We start from the raw sequence: 15,682 nt of genomic DNA, 5'->3' as shown, positions 1-15,682 counted from the left end.
CCGATCTTGCTCAGCCACTCTGTCCTCCTGAGGCAACACTGGGATTTTATCACGTATCTTTGCAGAGACAGTCTAGGCATTAAAGAGCATCTATCTTCCTCCCTCGCTCCCTTCCTTCCTTTTCCTTCTTATACAAATGACAGCATCCATAGAAACTGTTCTGCTCCTTGCTTCAAGCTTATGCTCTATTACTACATGGAGAGCTGCTTTATTCTTTTTTTTTTTTTTGAGGAAGATTAGCCCTGAGCTAACATCTGTTGCCAATCCTTCTCTTTTTGCTGAAGAAGACTAGCCCTGGGCTAACATCCGTGCCCATTTTCCTCTACTTTATATGGGACGCCACCACAGCATGGCTTGATGAGTGCGTAGGTCTGTGCCCAGGATCCGAACCTGCCCACCCCGGGCCACCGAAGTGGAGCAAGCCAACTTAACCGCTACGCCACCGGGTTAGCCCCTGCTTCATTCTTTTATTGATGTGAATGTGCCATAATTTATTCAAGCAGCCCTCACTGGTGAATATTTTGCTTCTTTATAATCTTTTGACATTATAAACAATGCTTCCCTGAAAATCCTTGAACACAAGTCATTCAAAATGTGCAAGTAAACCCACAGACAAAAATCCTAGAAGTAGATTTGCTGGGTCTAACGGTACGTGCATTTACATTTGGATGGAAATTTTCAAACTAACCACTGTAGAGATTTTACAAATTCTACTTCCACTCTCGATCTATGAGAATGTCTGACAGAACTTTTCAGCTGCTTTGGTGGTTTCCAATCTAATAGATAATATAAAATTTCATTGCAGTTTTAACTTTCATTTCTCTTATTACGAGTGAGGTGGAGCATTCTTTCATATAGTTGACAGCTACTGAGTATTCTACCCATAACCATTGTCAAGTGCTGCTTTTTGGCTTATTTTGCCCTAAATTCAACCTACTTTCTTTCAATTTCCATTTTCTTGGCATGTTTTGCCCTCCTTTAATTTTTACCCTTTCCAAGACGTTGAGTTAGGTGTGCCGCCTTTCCCCGGGGATTTCTTAGTATTGCTCCACTATCTTCCAACAGCGAATGCTGACGTAAAGGAGGTGAGTTCACGCTGATCCTCCTCTCCTGCCCCCTGGAGGCCTGGATCTTTTTGTCTAGATGCCAAAGGGTCATTTCTTTATCTTTAAAGTCCAATATAGTAAACAAAGTACAGCTCAGTGTTAATTATTCTGTGACAATTGTTCCTCATACAAGGCATTCCCTTTCAATTTTTAGATCTGTTTGTTTTTTTTCAATGGAAAGCATTGTCAAAACAAAGTTGTAAAATTCTTTCCTGGTTCCATTTGTTCTGCTTTTTTCCCGGGGACTCTACATATTTCATTTGTCCTATACATCTATAATTTTTCTCTTTAGTATTTTAAAATTATTTGTCCCTTTCCACTTTTTTTGCTCACTTTTCTCAATCCTTAATGTGTTTACAGAGGTATTTAGCGTTCTGTGTGCTGTTTCCAACGTCACTACAATTACCAGTATCTTTAGTTTTTCCCCTCAATTTCTTACCTGAGCTCTGACAGCTGCCATTTCATCTTTTTATATTATCTTACTCTATCTTCCCTGAACTTTTAAAACCTCTGCTTTAATCTCATTGTAAAAGTTCTGAATTTGAAATATCTTAATTTTTATTTGCTCTATGGAGACATTTTTCTGGTTGAATATTTTCGGACATTTGTTTTTCCTTGTACCTTTCTGCTTCTTTCCTTATAGTATCTTTTTCTATATTCATAGCTGATTTCTTTTTATGACTCATTTTTGATTGAATCCTCTTTATAAGCTGCCACTGACAGTGCACCTACTTTTCCCATTGTTCTGGGTAATGAGTATGCTACCTGCTGGCTTTGTCTATGATTTGAAGATGTATTTGCAGGTTTGTGTAAGGGAGGAGCCAGGGCAGCACAAGAGAGCAGAAATTCTCCCTGGTTCACAGTAAAGTTTAATATGATTGATGTAGAGTTCAGTGAGGGGGAGTTCTTTTAGACTTTATTTCTGCCCAACTAATTTAATTGGCTACCTCCAATGTAATATTTCTTCTCCACATTGCCTCAAGACAGCTTTTAGCAAAAATGACAGAGGTGAATGAGCAAATCTATAGCCGAACCAGAATCTCCTCTCTACCCTGCCTCACATAGATTTCAGATAACATGACTGTATGTTTCTACTCTGCCTCTCCCATGATGCCAGATGGGTCTGGAGAAGCTCGCACTGCCAGTGCACTTACTGTTCCTATTGTTGTGGAGAAAGAGTAGGCTACCTCCTGGCTCTCTCTATAACGTGAAGATGCAGAAGCAGGAGCCTTTCTAGGTGTCTTCCCTCTACCATTACCTTCACTGTATTTGGCAGCTCTTCTTCATCTACTGGGGAATTTGTGAATTTGTTCTTCATTCTCCTAGTCGTTTTTTAATAATTTCTAAGAAGAGAATGGGGAAGGGCTGTTTTACCATTTTAAAACTGGAAGTCTTACGTTACTTGTTTCTTCTATTAGTTCTGTTTATTATGTCAAATAATACACCTATACCTCTATTTCTAGATCCACTGTAAGATGAGAATATTAATGGCCTTACTCTTTCTTCTACATTTCAGTCAATTAAATGTTGACATTGCTAGGTTAACATCTATATTCTATTCTGGATAAGTGTTCCATCCTTTATCTATAGGTTGTCTCTAAAAGTTTAAAACAAGGTTTACATCATTCTCTCTAGGTCTATAGATGAATGTGTTGGTATAGAGTGCTTTGATCTCAGTAAGACTGTTTTCAGTAGCAATGACATCTTAAAAACAGCAATAATACATTCAGTATTTTTTAGTACAGATCTGATAGTGATGAATTTTCTCATTTATCAGGGATGTATATTTCATTTTCAGTTTTAAAGGATATTTTCCTGGATATAGAATTCTAGGCTGATATATTTTTTATTTCAGTATTTTGAAGATGTCATTTCAGGTATTCTGGTGTCCACTGTTTCCGATAAGAAGTTGGCTAACATTCATACCTTTGCTCCCATGCATGTGAGGTATAGTTTTTCTCTGGCTGCTTTCAAGATCCTATTACCTTCGGTTTTCAGCAGTTTGATTATAATGTGTCTAGGTGTGGTTTCTTTATATCCTGTGTGGTTCACTGAACTTTTAGATTTCTAAGTTGCTTTTTACCAACTATGGGGAAATTTTGGCCATTATTTCTCAAAATACTTTTTCTGCCACATTCTTCTTGTTTTGGTACTCCAATTATATGTATGTTATCACTTAATATTGCCTCATAGATCTGAGGCTCTATTCATTTTTCAAAAATAATATTTTCTTCTGTTTTTCAGATTGGATAATTTCTATAGATCTGTATTCAAGTGGGCCCTTTTTTTCTGACATCTTCAATCCTCTGTGTGTTAAGCCCCATACATTTTTCATATCAGATATGACACTTTTAAGTTCTTGAATTTCCACTTGATTCTTTTTTTAGTTTTAATCTGTTCACTCATTAGGACCATACTCTCCTTTAATTTCTTGAACACACTTATAATATCTGCTTTAAAGTCCTTGTCTGCTAATTCTTATAGAATTACAGAATTTTTCTTATCTGGGTCACCTTGAGATCTGCTTCTGTTGACTGCTTTTTTTTTTAGTAAGGGTCACATTTTGTTGGGTCTTCAGATGTTTAGTAATTTTTGATTGCAGGCTGGACATTGTAATGTTACATGGTAAGAAGTCTGATTATGTTGCAATCCAGTAAACTCAATACCTCAAAGAGTGTTGAGTTTTGTTCTGATAGGCAGTTTATTTCATGGCAGCAAGCCAAAATTTAAAAACTGCCTATGAGCACATCATGTCTAGCAATAGAAAAAAAATGGTGTTTTATAAATCAGAAGGAAGGATATTATAAATGTGTTTTTGAGTAGAACAGGAAACTTACTTTAATGAAGCAAAATCGCACAAACTTCTCAAACTGTAATTTGGTATCTGCATTACAGAATGCTGAAACTGGGATGGCTGACAGTTTCTGAAAAATAAATAGAAAGCTGAAATAAGACAACTACTTACACTTCAAACATTAATTTTAGGACCATAAACATTAGAAACAGATAATTCTAAATATTCAATACAATTTCCAAAAAGAAAAATGTTTTTAAAATCTTCCAAATAATCACGAGTGGAATATCATGTAACAAAACGACAGTTAACATTTTTCAAAGCATGTCAACAGGTTTCCTTCATAAATTAACTATAAAATACAGCACAATATTGCAAAGGGCAATAAACATTACCTTATTTTTAGTCATCCATTTCACAAATTTATAGTCAAAAGGTTCATCGTTGTTCTTCATATCAGAGAGGTCTGCATCTAAAACAAAAATGAAAATTAGATGGCCTATGTATTATATCTGAGGCAACATGTATTTCATCTTAGTCCGTCAAGATTCAAAATTTTCTCGGAAGATATTCACAGAATCTGCTGGAGTCTCATACTCATGGCGCATTGGGAAGTGAGGAAGTCACAGATGAGCTTTACTGATGAGGCAGTACTCACATACTCATCTGCTTGATCATGCTTGTGCATGCAGCTCCTAGCTCTGGAAGGGAGTTGGAAAGGGGAAGGAGAGAGGAGTGTTGCCTTTCCGTCTAGAAAAAATATAAGACTCTGTGATCATTATTAAGGAAATAACACCTAAGTTTATAAAATATTTATCAGTAATAGTTGTATCTCCAAATAGTCATTCATTATTAGATTGTAAGCTCCACAAGTGTAAATTGTCTGTATTGCAACCTATCATTACCCCCAACTCCTATGTCAGTGTTTAGCATATAAGTAATGAAAAGCATATTTGTTGAAGAAATTAATAATATTCATTATTTATAAAAGGAGAATGTCTGTGTAGATCTTCCAAATGATATATTATTGTTGACATCTTTCTTCCATATATTATGCTTTTAAAAAATTTTTTTTAATTTGGGAAAAAACTTCAAATATGTATTTTTATTCTTATCTCTTGCTCCAATCTTGCTTCAAGGTTTGGGCAAAATATTTCTCTGGCATTCTGTTTCAACAATCTACATTTCATATTTTCATATTGTTTCAATTTTATTGACCTGTACTCAGATCTTTTTGAATGCCCCAAAGCAAGTGACATTCATGGTTACTGTAATCAATGAAATTTACAATTTATTGCTCAAAACAAATTGAGGCAGTTATCTTTTTTCCTTTATTCACTAAATACTACTGGGTGACTTCACATTAACGGTGTAAAAACTTTGATATTGAAAAAAATTTCACGAGTATTTTTTTTAAGTCTTAAAATGTTTTTACTTAATGATTTTATTTACATTATCTCCTGTGCTTTAAGAATGTAATATTTCCATATAATAATGCTAATAATATCCTACCTTTATTGAGCACTTACTATTTGTTAAGCATGTTACATGATTCTCTCATTTACTTGTCCTACAATTCTGGTAGCTACAAAGAGGTAGCTACAATCTTCACTTTATAGATGAAGAAGTTAAATTACTATCTAAGTTATATGTATGCAGGTGTGTTTAATTCAGGTTTGGCTCTAACAAAAATGACAACTTAAAAAAGTTAGAGTCTAGTTGTAAATTATGTGAAAACTCCATGTGACAAGTACACAACAGCAGTATATTCAAAGGTAACCCAGAGAAAGGAGTGCTTACCTATAGCAGCAGAAGGAAGAACAGGAGGGTATTAACTAACTGTAACTGACACTGGCTGTACTACTCATTTATTCTTTTAAAGCTTAGAAAATAGGAATTTATTGCCATAGTGCTCAAAAGGAAAGAAGTGAATAAACACAATTATAAAGATTTTATAGTTAGAAGAAAGTTTGAAACTAGTTCTTTTGAATGCTTGAGTCAGAGATCCTCAAAGGAACTAAACAAAATATTCCTTTATTGAAAGTAGGAGTTTGAACCATATTACACTAGCATTAGCGTATTTAAGTAACCCATGAAAATCAAAATTGGTTGTTGCATCCCCACTATCTCCTCCACAATTTTGGACCTTATTATCTCACTAGAAAAACTGTAATAATCTCCTTATTTGTTATCTTGTCTTCTATTCAGATGTTCTCCTTTTTAGTTCTAGGACGAAGCTCATGGGTCTGGAAAATTGCTTAGTATAGCAGAAAAAAGATAAGTTCACCAGTTAGGAACAAATCTCTGGATTCAGGGCCCAGCTCCACTACTTATTAGTTGATTAACTTCAGTAAATTTCCTGATTCTCTCTCTATCTCATCTTTCCCATCTATCATTAGGGATATAATAGCACCAATCTCATAGGGCTTTTGTGAGAATACGATATTTGTAAAGCTCTTAGCATAATACCTACTATATCATAAATGCTCAAAAAATATTAACCAGTTAGTCATTGCTGTGGATTTTAAAGGGAAGTAATCACTATGGTCATGAATTTTATGGCTTATTTTTATTTTCAAGCTACCACCAAAAGAAAATTTTGGTTTTTGCTTTTTTCTTTAGCAAATGGTGGGACCAACCTCTACTATATGAAAGAATTTCCACATTCAAATCAATCTGAGCAGATGAAAGAGTAAAATAAAATGAGCTTGTCTTCATATGTAGGAGGGTCCTATAGACATTAACACTTTTCCCCACAGGTAAAGGAGGTCTATAAAGAAGGGACATCTTTTTTTCCATCATCGCAAAAGATTTTCTAACCAAAACCCTTTGTGCTCCTATTACAAACACACTAGTTCAAGATCTAAGACCTAAACTAGTATTGCAAGCAGGATGGATCAACTGAAGATAGAATGGGAAAGTATTTAAGAGCTTAATGCAAAAATCCAAGCAAAAGTTGCATCATTGTCTTTTTGATGTTTAATGTCACCATGTGATAAATTCCTTTTAGAATTTACTATCTGGAAAATTTGATTCCAGGAAAGGATTATTCTTATCTAAAAAGCTAGTAGGTTTCCTTTACTCCTTTTATCTAAGAATTATGTAACTAATTCCATTTTTCTATTTGCCTCTGCTGCCACGAAGTTTGGTCTCAAGTTAATGCTAATTACAATATTCTATGAACCCAGGTGACTGAAATATTTGCTTCCTCCCCCTCCAATGTGACATTGATTTTATATTATATATATAAACATTTATAGTTACATATTTATTGCATAGAAATTTTTTTTTTTTTGTGAGGAGGACTAGCCCTGAGCTAATATCTGATGCCAATCCTCCCCCGCCTTTTTTTTTTTCTTGAGGAAGATTGGCCCTGAGCTAACATCCATGGCCATCTTCCTTTACTTTATATGGGACGCTGCCACAGCATGGCTTAAACAAGCGGTGTGTCGGTGCACGCCCGGGATCTGGGCCTGCGAACCCTGGGCCGCCGCAGCGGAGTGTGCGCACTTAACCGCTTGCGCCACCCAGCCGGCCACGCATAGAAAAATTTTTAACATGAGTTAGCTCAAATTCTTTTTGGAAGCAGATGAAGTATAAATAAAATTCTTCTAAACAAAATAATTCATGTTGAAAATCTTGTGGCTTTCCAATTCAAAAGTAAAAAGGTAAGTGATGAAAGCTGTGCTATTTCTTTTTATCATTGCATGAAATAAGCTGTACATTTAGACCCAATATAGGACAAGTCATTTCCAAACATCCGAGTACAGAACATCTTAAGTGGGTTTATATAGGAATGGAGCTTGGGGGCTGGACAAATACAGCTCTCTGGCAACAGGACAGCAAGAACCTCTGGTCACCACGGCCTCTGCTGCTCTCACAGCACATGAAGAAATAACCATCACTGTTTGGTTATAAAATCCAATGTTTCCAGCTTGATAAAATTTGGTATATATAAAAGGCTTTTCAAGTTCAGTGGCACATAATTTCATTGTAATAAAACCTTAAAACATTTAAAACTATTCAGAATGGCTGCAATATCTGCCAGAATACATTCTGCTTTTAAATTTACTATTATCAACATTATTGTTTTTTTGAAGAAAAATAAGTTATATAGAAAACATTATCAGGCTTCTAACTTTAGATTTGTAGGGCATGTCAGAATTACATATCACAGTTTCAGGCAATATGACCACTGTTTTTTGGAGACAACTATTTGGAACCTAGCTGTGTGACTTCAGGCAAGTTATTAAAAACTTTCTAAGGCTTCATATCCTTAAAAATGGAGCTAACAATGCTTTCATCAAAAGGGTATTTGAAAGTTCTAGGCATGTAGTAAACCCTCAATAAATATTTTCCTTCTTTACTTCATTTCAGTATTTTCTAAAATGGAAAATAGTCCCCAATGGCATCAACATTCTAGAAATCTTATTTTTCTCAAGTAAAAAGGAAACTAAAATTTTACTCAAAAGAACACAGAGTACATATACTATTTCATGTACCTGTGTTTTAAATTACATAGCAGAACAAGATGACAGCAAATTCTATGTTTAATAGAATACCTAGAACAACGGACTCCATAACCATGTAACAATAGTCACATTTAAGGTCAAGGGTGTAGACATCAAGCTGACTGTAGAAAAACACTGACATTGTGAAAATCCATTTTTCCACAGATAAAATGCCTATATGGCTTTGACACTAATCTTTTCTCCATAATTCTGATATAATTTCACACATAATTTTGCATATATTTAAAATAATAAAAACCTTTACAAACCTAGCAAAGACACATCAGCAATGATGAAGTAGCCCCCATCAGGAACGATGGGTTTTAGGCCAACACTTTCGAGTAAATGCACCATCCGATCTCTTTTTACTTCTAACTCTTTTGGCAAAGAATTAAAGTAACACTGTGGGTCATCCATGCGCTTGATGTCAATCCAAAAAGCTTGAGCCAAGGCTTCCTGTATGTTAAGATTGAAAAATGAGGAAAGAAAATACGATAATATTATTTATTGCTGAGTTTATTGGTATAATAAATAAGAGTGTTTGAGTAATATTACTGGCAAAAAAGTCATTAAGGGAATTACAATTGAATTCCTGTGAACTTATGTTAAACTCTATAGATTAACGGAGGAATCAGTTACATGTAAATGATTAAATCTAATGTAAAGAACTGAGAATGAGCCATGAAAATCCAAATTGAAAAAGAGGTATTATATAAAGATGGCTTTCTTGGGAACAAAAAGACATTAAGTTATTTTCCATTGCGTCTAGAATGACTTGCTAGGTCTCAGTCTGAAAGATGACCAGAGAAACGATGGCCTTGCCAGCCCTTCCCCATTACCTTGGAGGATGCAGTGGAAGTGAAAGCTGACCTACTGTGTCCTCCACAGGTGTGCAAATCCCTGCTCTCATCACTCATATCCCAGGAAGGCAGTCTAAGGGCCAGAGAGATTAGACACGAGTTTCTGGGGCATGTGGAGTTACTTCTCTACCATTCTTCAGGAAAGTTAGAAGAGACAGGAGAGAAATTGAGCCAAGGAAAAAAGCCAATGTGGTTAAGGATCAGGCAGGCATCTGAGAAGGCAACAGGTCAGGAACAGGTAAACAAGTCCGAATCAGGGTATACCTAAAGAACAAGGATCTAAGCAAGCAGGAGGGCAGAAGCTTGGTAGGCAAGTGTGAACTGGGACAACTCAGAAATATTGGTTCTCAGAGAAAACCAGGAGATCCAAGAAAATAATCAAGAACCTGGAATGGCTGGGAGATGAGGGGCAATGCAAAGTGCCCAAAGTTTAAGGAAATTAATCAGAATCAAGAGATATCAAGAACTAAAGAATAAATTCATTCACTCAGTAAATATATATCAAGCACCTGTGTTAAACCTGGCATTGTGATAAATGCTGGGAATACGGTGATAAAGAAGATTAACATAGTCCTTGTCTTTCTGGAGCTTCCAATTAGTGTGTTTTGGTGGGGGCATATGGGAGGGATGAGAAAGAAAACAAATACATGAAAAAGGCAGGATATAGTTTGTTCTGATGGAAGAACTGAGATGTCTGGTGTGGCTGAAGGGTAGCAGAGAGACATCATGGCAACAGATGACACCTAGAGACAGAGAAGGGCAAGATCGCAGAGAAGACTGCACACCAATAGACTTCAGCAGGAACAAAGATTTAATAATAATTCCCCAGGACTAAAAAAATCTTGGATAAATAAGGATCAGTTGCTTCAGCCTAGGAATCTGTGGTTCCGCTCGAAGCATGGGCCAATTTCCAAACATGAGCGTCTGAGGACATGGAAAAAAAAAACAGGCATTTAACTGAAATGGAGAATAAGATGGTTCAGAAAAAGATGTCCCAGATTCTTAGCTGAATCTTTCTTTTTCTCAGCAACTTATTCATTCCTTATAGTAGGAGATATTGCCTTAGAAAATTCAAAGCCCAGGAGACACAAACATCCGTCCTAACTGTAGAATTATACTGGACTCCTCTCTTCTTCTCCTACATGTGATCTATCGGCAAATACCGTCAGCTCTACCTTCAAAATACATTCAGAACCCAGTCACTCTCTACCACTGCTACCACCCCATCTTGGTTCAGTCTACTGTCACCACTTCAACAGTCTTCAACTCAACCAAGCAGCCAGAGTCCTTCGGTAACACAAGTTGGATCAAGTCACTCCTGTGCTCAAAACTCTCCAGAGGCTTCCTATCTTGCTCAGTCTTTATATTGACAAACATGACCCTATCAGATCTGGCTCCCAGCTACCTTCCAATTTCCTCCTACCCTTCTCCCTTGATCATCCCATCCCTGCCTCTGTGCTTTTCACTGATATAGACAGGAAAGCCAGGCTGCCTACCCCAGACCTTGCACTGGTTCTCAATCTGGAGGGTTCTTCTCCAGGTAACCATGTGACTACTTAACCTCCATTAATTCGTAGCTCAAATGTCACAATCTCAGTGAGGCTTTCAAAGATTGCTCCATTTAACATTGTATATTCCCCTGCTTAGCCCTATATATTCTTCCTCTTCCCTACTTTATTTTTCTCTGTTACATCTCTCAACAGCTGACATATATTATTAACATATTTATTTGTTATTATCTGTTCCCGCCACTAGGCTGTAAGCTCCATGAGGGCAGGAATTTTTGTCTAAATATTTGTTGAATAAGTGAATAGATTTATCTTGAGAGGATGAAATGAGTTTAATATATAATAAAACTAAATGTCAGAACTAGCCTTTATCATGATATTACTTTACAGTCACTGGAAAAAGAACTTTACAATAGAACTTTTTCTCATTCAGTAGGTATTTTTTTTTATTGATGTTTTAATAGTTTTTAACATTGTGAAATTTTGGGTTGTACATTTTTGTTTGTCCATCACCATATATATGTCTCCCTTCACCCCTTGTGCCCACCCCCCACCCCCACTCCCATAGCCCCTGGTAACCACAATACAGTTTTCTCTGTCCATGTGTTGGTTTATATTCCACATATGAGTGAGATCATACAGCATTTGTCTTGCTCCTTCTGGCTTACTTCACTTAACATAATACCCTCCAGGCCCATCCACGTCGTTGCAAATGGGACAATTTTGTCTTTTTTATGGCTGAGTAGTATTCCATTATATATATACCACATTTTCTTGATCCAATCGTCAGTCGAGGGACACTTAGGTTGCTTCCACTTCTTGGCTACGGTGAATAATGCTGCAATGAACATAGTGGTGCATAAGCCTCTTTGGATTGTTGATTTCAGGTTCGTTGGATAGATTCCCAGTAATGGGATGGCCGGATCATAGGGCATCTCTATTTTTAATTCTTTGAGGAATCTCCATACCGTTTTCCATAGAGGCTGCACCAGTTTGCATTCCCACCCGCTGTGTATGAGGGTTCCTGTTTCTCCACATCCTCTCCAACATTTGTTGTTTTTGGTCTTGGTGATTATAGCCATTCTAACGGGCGTGAGGTGATATCTTAGTGTTGTTTTGATTTGCATTTCCCTGATGATTAATGATGTTGAACATCTTTTCATGTGCCTATTGGCCGTCTGTATATCTTCTTTGGAGAAGTGTCTGTTCATTTCCTCTGCCCATTTTTTGATTGGTTTGTTTGTTTTTTTGTTGTTCAGTTGTGTGAGTTCTTTATATATTATGGAGATCAACCCCTTGTCAGATGTATGTTTTGCAAATATTCTCTCCCAGCTGGTGGGTTGTCTGTTCATCTTGATTTTGCTTTGGTTTGTCTTCTAGAAGCTCTTTAATCTGATAAAGTCCCAGTTGTTTATTTTTTTTTAGTTTCCCTAGTCTGGGTAGGCATGTCATCCGAAAAGATTCCTTTATGACCAATGTCAAATAGTATGTTGCCTATATTTTCTTCTATGAGTTTTATAGTTTCAGGTCTCACCTTCAGGTCTTTGATCCACTTTGAGTTAATTTTTGTGAATGGTGATAGCAGATGGTCCACTTTCATTCTTTTGCATGTGGCTGTCCAGTTTTCTCAACACCATTTATTGAAGAGACTTTCCTTTCTCCATTGTATGTTCTTAGCTCCTTTGTCAAAAATTAGCTGGTGGTTTTATTTCTGGGCTTTCAGTTCTGTTCCATTGATCTGTATGTCTGTTTTTGTACCAGGACCATGCTGTTTTGATTACTATTGCTTTGTAGTATGTTTTGAAGTAAGGGATTGTGATGCCTCCTGCTTTGTTCTTTTTTCTTAGGTTTGCTTCAGCTATTCGGGGTCTTTTGTTGCCCCATATAAATTTTAGTATTCTTTTTTCTATTTCCGTGAAGAATGTCATTGGGATTCTGATTGGGATTGCATTGAATCTGTAGATTGCTTTAGGTAATATAGACATTTTAACTATGTTTATTCTTCCAATCCATGTGCGTGGGATATCTTTCTATTTCTTTATGTCATCATTGATTTCTTTTAATAATGTCTTTTTTTTTTTTTTTTTTTTTAAGATTTTATTTATTCAGTTTTTTCCCCCCAAAGCCCCAGTAGATAGTTGTATGTCATAGGTTCACATCCTTCTAGTTGCTGTACGTGGGACTCGGCCTCACGTTGGACGGAGAAGTGGTGCCTCGGGGCGCTCCCAGGATCCGAACCCGGGCCGCCAGCATCAGAGCGCGCACACTTAACCGCTAAGCCACGGAGCCGGCCCTTTTTTTTTTTTTTTTAAGATTTTATTTATAATAATGTCTTGTAGTTTTCATTGTATAGGTCATTCACCTCCTTGGTAAGATTTATTCCTAGGTATTTTATTCTTTTTGATGCAATTGTAAGTGGTATTACCTTTTTGAGCTCTCTTTCTGTTGGTTCATTATTAGCATACAGAAATGCAACTGATTTTTGTAGATTGATTTTGTACCCTGCAACTTTGCTGTAGTTGTTGATTATTTCTAATAGTTTTCCAACAGATTCTTTGGGGTTTTCTACATATAAAATCATGTCATCAGCAAATAGTGAGAGTTTCACCTCTTCGTTACCTATTTGAATTCCTTTTATTCCTTTTTCTTGCCTAACTGCTCTGGCCAAAACCTCCAGTACTATGTTGAACAGGAGTGGTGAGAGTGGGCAGCCTTGCCTCGTTCCTGTTCTTAGAGGACTGGCTTTCAGTCTTTCCCTGTTGAGTATGATGTTGGCTGTGGGTTTGTCATAATTAGTCTTTATTATGTTGAGGTATTTTCCTTCTAGTCCCCTTTTGTTGAGGGTTTTTATCATAAATGGATGTTGTATTTTGTCAAATGCCTTCTCTGCGTCTATTGAGATGACCATGTGGTTTTTATTCTTTGTTTTGTTGATGTGATGTATCACGTTGATTGATTTGTGGATGTTGAACCATCCCTGCATCCCTGGTATAAATCGCACTTGATCATGGCGTATGATCTTTTTATTGCTGTATTTGGTTTGCCAAAATTTTGTTGAGGATTTTTGCATCTATGTTCATCAGCGATATGGGCCTGTAATTTTCTTTCTTTGTATTGTCTTTGTCTGGCTTTGGTATCAGGGTGATGTTGGCCTCGTAGAATGATTTAGGAAATGTTCCATCTTCCTCTATTTTTTGGAACAGTTTGAGAAGGATGGGTATTAAATCTTCCTTGAATGTTTGGTAAAATTCACCAGAGAAGCCATCTGGTCCAGGACTTTTATTTTTTGGGAGATTTTTGATTACTATTTCAATCTCTTTACTTGTGATTGGTCTATTGAGATTCTCCATTTCTTCTTGGTTCAGTTTTGGGAGGTTGTATGAGTCTAAGAATTTATCCATTTCTTCTAGATTGTCCAATTTGTTGGCATATAATTTCTCATAGTATTCTCTTATAATCCTCTGTATTTCCGTGGTATCCGTTGTAATTTCTCCTCTTTCATTTCTAATTTTATTTACTCGAGTCTTTTCTCTTTTTTTCTTAGTAAGCCTGGCTAAGGGTTTGTCGATTTTGTTTATCTTCTCAAAGAACTGACTCTTTGTTTCATTAATCCTTTCTACTGTTTTTTTGGTCTCAATTTCATTTATTTCTGCTCTGATTTTTATTATTTCTTTCCTTCTGCTGACTTTGGGCTTTGTTTGTTCTTCTTTTTCTAGTTCTGTTAGGTATAATTTAAGGTTGCTTATTTGGGCTTTTTCTTGTTTGTTAAGGTGGGCTTGTATTGCTATGAGTTTCCCTCTCAGGGATGCTTTGGCTGCATCCCATACGGTTTGGTATGGCATATTTTCATTTTCGTTTGTTTCCAGATAGTTTTTGATTTCTCCTTTAATTTCATCAATGATCCTTTGGTTGTTCAGTAGCATGTTGTTTAATCTCCACATTTTCGTCACTTTCCCAGTTTTTTTTTCATGGTTCATTTCCAGTTTCATAGCATTATGGTCTGAAAAGATGCTTGTTATGATTTCAATCTTCTTAACTTTATTGAGGCTTGCTTTGTTTCCCTACATATGGTCTATCCTTGAGAATGTTCCATGTGCGCTTGATAAGAAGGTGTAGTCAGCTGTTTTTGGATGGAGTGCTCTGTATATGTCTACTAGGTCCCTCTCGCCCAGTTTTTCATTTAAGTCTACTATTTCTTTATTGACTTTTTGTCTGGATGATCTATCCATTGATGTAAGTGGGGTATTAAGATCCCCTACTATTATTGAGTTGTTGTTAATGTCTCCTTTTAGGTTTGTTAATAGTTGCTTTATATACATCGGTGCTCGTATGTTGGGCGCATATATATTTAAAAGTGATATGTCATCTTGGTGGAGTGTCCCTTTTATCATTATATATTTCCCTTCTCTGTCTTTCTTCACCTGTTTTATCTTGAAGTCTACATTGTCTGATATGAATATGGCAACACCTGCTTTCTTTTGTTTGCCATTAGCTTGGAGTATTGTCTTCCATCCGTTCACTCTGAGCCTGTGCTTGTCTTTAGAGCTGAGATGTGTTTCCTGGAGGCAGCATATTGTTGGGTCCTGCTTTTTAATCCATCCTGCCACTCCATATCTTTTGATTGGAGAGTTCAATCCATTTACATTTAGGGTAATTATTAGTCATTTTTTTTTTTTTTTTTGTGAGGAAGATCAGCCCTGAGCTAACATCCATGCTAATCCTCCACTTTTTGCTGAGGAAGACCGGCTCTGAGCTAACATCTATTGCCAATCCTCCTCCTTTTTTTTTCCCAAAGCCCCAGTAGATAGTTGTATGTCATAGCTGCACATCCTTCTAGTTGCTGCACATCCTTCTAGTTGCTGTATGTGGGACGCAGCCTCAGCATGGCCGGAGAAGCGGTGCG

General features: G+C 36.6%; 1 protein-coding gene across 7 annotated transcripts in view; it reads right to left on the bottom strand.

Moving 5' to 3' along the window:
* The window catches only part of KYAT3 (kynurenine aminotransferase 3), a 62,945-nt gene that overhangs the window by 5,011 nt on the left and 42,252 nt on the right, over positions 1–15,682 (bottom strand). For all 7 annotated transcript variants that reach the window (XM_087447959.1, XM_087448002.1, XM_087447981.1 and 4 more), the window contains 3 exons: positions 8,681–8,867; positions 4,296–4,372; positions 3,944–4,030 (listed from right to left, as the gene is read on the bottom strand). In XM_087447959.1, coding sequence (XP_087304085.1) covers positions 3,944–4,030; positions 4,296–4,372; positions 8,681–8,867 — 351 coding nt within the window. The remainder of the gene's footprint in view (positions 1–3,943; positions 4,031–4,295; positions 4,373–8,680; positions 8,868–15,682) is intronic.

The sequence above is a fragment of the Ceratotherium simum genome, chromosome 2 (genome assembly GCF_057802395.1).
Source record: "Ceratotherium simum simum isolate JZ-2026a chromosome 2, ASM5780239v1, whole genome shotgun sequence".
NCBI classification, from domain to species: domain Eukaryota; kingdom Metazoa; phylum Chordata; class Mammalia; order Perissodactyla; family Rhinocerotidae; genus Ceratotherium; species Ceratotherium simum.
The sequence above is the reverse complement of the archived record's forward strand: the minus strand, read 5'-3'. Positions and strand labels throughout refer to the sequence as shown.